We start from the raw sequence: 7,356 nt of genomic DNA on the forward strand, positions 1-7,356 counted from the left end.
GCCATGAGGTCACTGAGGGTGTCCTTCCCCCTCCTCCCACCCCACGGCTTCTGCCTAGTTCTGGCCCCATCCTCTCCCTCCTGGACTATCTTTAGCCTCCCCCTCACCCCACCCTGATGCCAGGGAGCCCTAATCCCCACTTATGACTCTCCCTTCCCTTCTCTCCAGCACTGCCCCAACTTTTTTTTTTTTTTTTTTGTGAGGAAGATCAGCCTTGAGCTAACATCCGTGCTAATCCTCCTCTTTTTGCTGAGGAAGACCGGCTCTGAGCTAACATCTATTGCCGATCCTCCTCCTTTTTTTCCCCAAAGCCCCAGTAGATAGTTGTATGTCACAGTTGCACATCATTCTAGTTGCTGTATGTGGGATGTCGCCTCAGCATGGCGGGAGAAGCGGTGTGTCGGTGTGTGCCCGGGATCTGCACCCAGGCCGCCAGCAGCAGAGCGCGCGCACTTAACTGCTAAGCCACGGGGCCGGCCCCTGCCCCAACTTCTTAACCTGGCTGTCTAGGCCTCCCTCCTTCCCTGCCTCATCGCCTCTCCTCTGCCCAGCCTTGTTCTGCCTCAGGCCCCCTGGACCTGCCATAAATCACCTGCTTCCCCCTTTTAGAGGGAAGGATTGTTACCCCAGGTAACCTTTGGAAAGGTTGGGGATCCCTTCCTGTCCTCAAGACCTCTGATCCTTTGTGGCCCCATCAAACGCCAACTGTGACACCAGCTCACTTCCTCCAGTTATTATGAATCCTTCCATGAGCCCCGGGCCCCTGCATGGGTTTCAGGGAAGAAGTACTCAACAGCACTGGTTACAGACATGGCTGAAGTCTAGATTCAAATCTCAGCAATGCCACTGTCTAGCTCTGAGACCCTGGGTGAGTCTCTGTCTCTGTTTTCTCAGCTGTACAACAGGGATAATACTGAGGTCATCTCATAGGCTGGCTGGGATCATAATACATGTATAGTGCTAACTGTGGTGCCTGCCACAGCTAGGCAGTCAGACTGTCACTGTTGTCACTGTAGTTGTGAATAACTGGACAGTCTCCAAGTATACCAAGAACACACCCTCCTTGCACTGCTGTCTGCCTGGAATGTTCTCTTCCTCTTCCACTAGCAGATTCCTACTTTTTCTTCAAGGACTACCTCCTCTAGGAAGTCTCTTGACTCCTGATCTCCCACCAGAGGTCTGTACCCTGCTCTAGGATCCCGCTGACCCTGCACGTCCCCATCACAGCCCTGAGGATCTGGGGCTGAGATCTGTCTCTCCCCCGAGGGTCAGGGCAGAGGCCTGACATCTCTGGCCTCCAGCATCACCCAGCACATGTGAGGGAGGCCGTAGGACACCCAGGGTGAATGAATCAACAAGACACACTAGAGAGCAAGGCCATCTATACTTGTGTTCCTCCTACCCCACTGCGTGCCTTCTGGGGCAGAGCTGGTGTTTGACTCATTCCTCGGTCTCCAGCATCACCCACTCTGCAGCCGAGCACCTGGGTACCTATAGCTTTCCTTCCACATTGTCAAAAGTGAGATTAAGGAAGCCCAGAGAAGTCAAGTGCCCTCCTCCACCAGGGAGAGCCGAGTCCTGGGTGCCCAGAGTCCAGGGAAGGCTAGGGCCGGGGGACAAGCAAGGACTTGAAGAGGTATGTGACAATGCCCAGCAAAGACCTGGCACACGGTCAGGGCTCAGGAAAGGTTACCTGATGTTGCTGGGGACCAAGGTGATGAGAGCAAAGAGGCTTGGCAAACCCCACTTTTGCAATGCAGCGGGGTGACCTGGGACAGATCATACTGCATCTCAGAGCTTCTGTTTCCCCTCAGGCAGAGAAAGATGACAAGAGAAACTGTTCTGAGGAGTCAGTGGGTAAGAGGCCAGGGTGGATCCTGGCACCCGGTGGGCACCAGAGAGGCTTGCCATGGAGCAGTCCCCCTTTTCCCCAGAGGTGCCCACACTTGCTGTTGCAACCAAACTCTTTTATTGTTGCTCTTCAGCTGGGTCACACAAAGGCCGTGTCCAACTGCAACAGCCCGCTTGCTTCACTGGCCCCCAGCGCTGCCTGGCACAGCTGCAGTGTGTCTTCAAGTGCCAGTGGCTGGGATGTCTCAATGATGGCGATGGTCTCCCCGAGCTCTGTGCACATGATAGTCTGCTGAGGCTCGGGGGGCGGGGCGGGAGGCGGTGATCTGGGTGGCTGCAGCGTCATTGTCCGTGCTCGGGCATGGACCCGCTGATGCAGCCGCAGGCCTGCCATGGCGCGGAACCAGCGGCCGCAGGTCCCGCAGTAGTAGGGGCTCTTGTTGTAGAGACCGGTGATGGGGAGGCGGGGTGCGCGGGCGAAGGCGACTGGCCGCAGGTGCAGCCTCCGGTGTTGCTGCAGGTTGGAGCTCTGTGTGAAGCGCTTGCCACAGTCCAGACATTGGTAGGGCCGCACGCCTGTGTGGGTCAGCTGGTGGCGGCTGAGATTGGCCAGAGAAGCAAAGGTCTTGCCACATGAGTGGCACTGGAAGGGCCTCTCGCCGGTGTGCGTCCGCAGGTGGTTGCGCACATGGACCAGCTTCTTGAAGCCCTTGCCGCAAACACCGCAGCGGTGCCGCCGCTCAGGGGGCCCATGGACCGCGCGCCGGTGCCGGGAGAGCCGGGAGGCCGAGGCAAAGGACTTTGAGCACTGTGGGCAAGGCAGCTGGGCAGGTGGGGCAGGGGGCGGTGGTGGGGGTGTGGGCTCAGCTGGAGCTGGGGAGGCTGCTGCTGCAGGGGGCGCCCCACTCTTGCCAGCATGGGTGCGCCGGTGATAGAGGAACTTGGTCATGTTGCTGAATGTTTTACCACAGCGGCAGCGATGCAATGGGTTGGCAGTGTGGGCCCGCCGGTGGGCCACCAACGTGAGTTCTGTGCTGAAGCCACGGCCACAGTCCACGCAGAGGTAGCGGGCTTCACCGCGGTGCAGCCGCAGGTGCTGCTCCAGTGAGGCTGCTTTCTTGAAGACCTTGGAGCAGGTTGTACACTCGTGTGTGCCACCAACATGGGCCCGCCCATGAGCCAGCAGACGGTTTGCTGAGCTGAAGCTGCGCTGGCACTGGCTGCAGTGGAAGGGGTGGGCCGCTGATGCTGGGCCCCGGGATGCCCGCCTGTGTCGCCGGCGCGCCCCTGCTGAGGTCCAGTGTTGGGGACAATCCCCACAGCCCTGGGCCCTGCTGGCTGTGGACTTGTCGCCTCCCATAGCATCACTACCATCCTCTTCTGCTGCCTCCTCCTCCTCTGTCTCTTCATCATCATCTTCATCTTCCTCTTCATCTTCCTCCTCCTCTAGCCCGTTGCGCTCTTCTTTCTCTAGGGAGTCAAAGTGGGTGCCTTGATGCTCCAAGAACTCCTCAGGGGTGGCACAGAGGGTAGAGCACTCAGGACACTCATAGGGCTCCATCTTGACTTCGAGTGGAGCAGTGGGTGGCAGTGGTGGCGTCGGGGGAGGCAGAGGCGGCGGCACTGGTGGTTCAGCTGCTGCAGCAGAAAGGTGCTGGGCCTTGCGATGAGCCACCCACAGCTCAGGCGAGGGGAAGAGCTCCTGGCAGTCCCCACACTGGTACTGGATCTGGCTTGCAGACTCCCGGAGGTGGGCATCCTGGTGAGCCAGGAGCTCACTGGGGGAGAGGATGAGCTGGCTGCACTCACCACATTGGAAAGGCCCATTTTCAGTGCCTGGCACTAGCTCCGGATCCAGGCCAGCATCCTGGGTGGTCAGTGCCTCCTCCTCTGTGACAATGGGCACATGCTGCTCCTGGTGTGAGAGGACTTCCTCCAGTGTGTTGTAGAGGCTGCCACACTCAGAGCACATGAACTGGTGGTGCTGGAAGAAAAGAGATGAGGCAAGAGCCTCCCCAGGTGTCATCTCAGTCACCTCTGTTGACATCTCTGTCATCTCCCCTAACACTGGTGTTGACATCTCCATTGCCCCTGGCAACATCTGTGTTGGCATCTCGGCCACCTCAGCTACCACCTCTGTCATCGTGGGGAAGACAGTGCCTGAAGAAAGAAGGGGGAGCTGGTGAGACACCAGAAACCCAAGAGGAGGGGGGATGTCTCAAGGAGTTCCCTTGCCCATCCTGTTACTCACCAGCCTCTATCAATCAGGGAATCTGGATCCAATGTTTATGCCTCAGTCTTCAATGAACCTGAGACACTGCAGCCGACATGCACCCCATGGTGGCCAGGCATCTGCAGGAGAGAGACAGCTCTCCTCAGTCTGGCCTCTGATGCCACCTTCTTTACCCAGAGGTCCAGTCACACCCCTTCCAAGAACACAACATGTCTTTTCGGGCCTCTCGGCCTTTGCCTGTGAAGTTTCCTCTCTGTGAGGCACCTTTCCTCCTTCTACATGTACACACAGAGATGCAGCAAAGCAAAGTGTCTAAGAGCAGAGGCCCCTGCCCCTGGCTTGAGTCTGAGCTCTACCACTCTCTCTGAGACTGTTTTCTTACCTGTGAAATGGGGCTAAAAGAAGTACTGACCACAAAGTCCGTCCCTGGTACTTGATAAAGGTTAGAAAGAACCGTTACTTGTAGTTCTTCAGAAATGCTGTTTTGGACCCTAAGTCTTTGATGCTGCTATTCCTTCTGCCAAGGAATTCCTCTCATCTTCTTGTCTAGCAAACTCCTATCCAGCATTTCCTTTGTGAAGCCTTCTCTGACAATGTGTCTCTAACCTCAGGGTGGTGGCCACTTCTTCCTCCTCAGGGTTCCTAGAATATCCTGTGTCACCTCTATCATAACAAATATCATGAAGTTGGGATAGAGTCTCTGCTCCTCTCTGGACTGAAATTGCAGACAGGGCAGGTCTGATTCATTGCAGGGTCATCCACAAAACCACCGACCAGGGGCAGGGATTTTAACTTTTGAACTTCCCTCTATGTGCCCCATCTCCCCTTCTCCATGTGTGAACTCAACCCAACCCAGGCCCCTTCACACAGAAGGCGCTCAAAGTCTTCAGCAAATAACTGCCCCCTCCCAGGCCTAGGAGCTAATTTTCAGAATCCAACCCCCACCGTCTCTATCTCAGTGCCAGAGGACAGGTGGAGTTCAGCTTACAGCCTGGCACACAAAAGCTGCTCATATTAAGCTCCAAGAAGACAGGGATTTTAGTCTGTTCATCACTGATGTATTTCCATTGCCAAGAACAATGCTCAACACACAACAGGCACCCAGGAGATATTCAGTGAATGAATAATGCTCCTTCCAGGAAGTGAGGCCCTGGGAGTTTAACTGTCCCTGTGCACATTCCGCTTCTCCCAACAGATCAACTCTTCTATTAGATTGTGAATTCCCACAATAACGCAGCCCAGCACAGGACCCAGCACAGCAACAAAACACAGGACTGTTTTCAGCTAGTGTCCAATAAATGCTCCTTAAATAAATAAATCGCTAAAAGCCCACGAGCTAAACTTTCCTTAATTACCTATTCCAACTTGCTCACTAACTTTTGAGTTGCCAGCGCCCTGTACCCATCAGCCATTCAAGAAAGGATCTTCCTGGAAGTTGTCAACCAGGGGCCTGGGAGCTCAATTTTTCCTTGTTTACAGCCCCACTCCAAACAGAGAACTCCCCTGGGCGCGGCCCAGTGCCTGGTGTAAAGCTTACACAAAGTAGGTACCTAGTAAATGTCCCTATAGAAGGTAGCCTGAGAGACCTAAAATTTGTACTTTCCTCGTCTACATTCCCCCCTTCCCAATCTTGATTGTGAATTATTGGGGGAGGGATGGGGGCTTTTTATACAGTAGATCAGTAAGTCCTTCCAGGAAAGAACCCACCGGGGCCCTGGAAGTTCAACTTTCCCGCTACACATCCCTTTTCTCCGACCAGACTTCTCAACGCCGCAGCCTGAGAGATCCTCGCAAGGGGTAGCGGGCCAACGAGCTCAAGCGTAGGGTCCTGCACACCGCAGGAGCTCAATCAATGCTCCAGGGCACATAGGAAGGAGCTCTCTCCTCCCACTCCGCGCCGCTCCCGCCCCAGCGCAGGCCCCAAAGCTCTTGGACCCCCAGTGGCCCCTTAGTTCTCCCTCCGCCCTCTCCGTACGCCCAGCGCTCTCTTCCCGGCCCGCCCCGCGGCGCCCTCACCCGTCTCTCTCGCCTCCTGCAGCCCCCGCCGCTCTTGACACAGACCCTCTCCTCCAGGCGTGCGGGACCCCTTACTATCCACACCTCCCATTGGGCGGCACCCTTACCCGTGACGGCCAATCAGAGCCGGCAGCGCGCCCTTGCGCCTGCGTGTTGGCGCTCAGGCGGGGCTCGGCGAGTTTCTCCACGCACACAACTGTGCCCTGTGGGCGGGGCTCCGGGCTCGGAGGAGCGCCTGCGCAGTTCTCCCGGGCCGCTCCTATGCCAAAAATCTGCAAGTTAGCAGAAGACAAGTGGGCATCGTTGAAAAGCGGGGGACTGTGGAGTGGACTGGGCTGTGGCAGACCATGACAGACGTGTCATTTCATAGCTGAAGAGACTGAGCGTTTCCGAGAGCAACGCTATGGAGCCAGACACACTTGGGGTACTTCCCCTTTCCGGGCCTCACTTTTATTCCCGTGTAAAATGGGCTTGAATCACATCCATCTCAAAGGCTGCTGAGGGGATTGGATGAAATCAAAGACGTAAAAGCCCTCAGCACAGGGCCTGATACACCATGAGTGCTCACTATAACCCATCTAACATGGACATAGTCCTTCCTAGTTTGTAAAATTGCTTTCCTTTCCCTCCTACTCTTCGGTTGATTTAACGATATTCACTTATTGGGCGCCTACTGTGTGTCCAGTCCAGGACTGGCTTCAATCGGTGACAACTTCCATCAGAGAGAAGAAGGCACTCTTCCGAGGTCACTGCTGCAGCCCAAGCAGAGCCAGTGCTGATCCAGTGCCAGGCCGGACCTAGATCTCCCGCCTCCCAAGGGGTGATAATTCCGGGGGTGGGAACAGGTCCGGGGAGGGAACCTGTCTCAAGGCACTTGTGTGGGCTCTGACCTTGAGTCACCTAAGTGGGGGACAGGGTAGCCACCACGCCCAAGGCCCTTCAGCTGGTGAGGGGCAGGGGGGACGCTCAGACACGCAGCATCTATGCCAACTCTCCTGATAGAGGCCTGCTGTGCCCAGAGTGAAACTCGTAGGTGCAGGTTAGACAGGGGGTATTGGGAGGCCCCGTGACCTTGGAGGGCAGAGATTGGAAGGGTTATGGGGGGGCTGTTCGAGACCCTGGTGGTGGTGGGGTGTCTGACTGTAATGGGAGGGTCATGAGGGACGCCATTAGGAGGAGCACAGTCGGGAATGGAGGGGCCTTTTGCAATTAGGAAGGAGGTATTGATTCTAACATAAGATGGGGGAGTCCTGGTC

The 7,356-nt window shown here is 56.3% G+C and overlaps 1 protein-coding gene across 2 annotated transcripts; it reads right to left on the reverse strand.

The window, feature by feature from the left end:
• Positions 1-75: 75 nt before the first annotated feature.
• ZNF526 (zinc finger protein 526) lies at positions 76-6,164 on the reverse strand. 2 transcript variants are annotated; one of them, XM_058529428.1, is made up of 3 exons: positions 6,101-6,164; positions 4,103-4,203; positions 76-4,011 (listed from the first exon to the last, which is right to left on the reverse strand). In XM_058529428.1, the coding sequence occupies exon 3, from the start codon at positions 3,992-3,994 to the stop codon at positions 1,991-1,993; it is 2,004 nt and encodes a 667-aa protein (XP_058385411.1). In that variant the 5' UTR covers positions 3,995-4,011; positions 4,103-4,203; positions 6,101-6,164; the 3' UTR covers positions 76-1,990. The 2 variants fall into 2 exon arrangements, with proteins under 2 accessions (XP_058385411.1, XP_058385412.1); XM_058529429.1 differs by lacking the exon at positions 6,101-6,164 and adding an exon at positions 4,467-6,030.
• Positions 6,165-7,356: the final 1,192 nt, after the last annotated feature.

This window comes from Diceros bicornis, chromosome 34, assembly GCF_020826845.1.
Source record: "Diceros bicornis minor isolate mBicDic1 chromosome 34, mDicBic1.mat.cur, whole genome shotgun sequence".
In the NCBI taxonomy this organism is placed as follows: Eukaryota; Metazoa; Chordata; class Mammalia; order Perissodactyla; family Rhinocerotidae; genus Diceros; species Diceros bicornis.

What these genes read in the sequence shown, in the direction of transcription:
- ZNF526 (XM_058529428.1), bottom strand. Translation starts at nt 3,994, where the DNA reads ATGACAGAGGTGGTAGCTGAGGTGGCCGAGATGCCAACACAGATGTTG.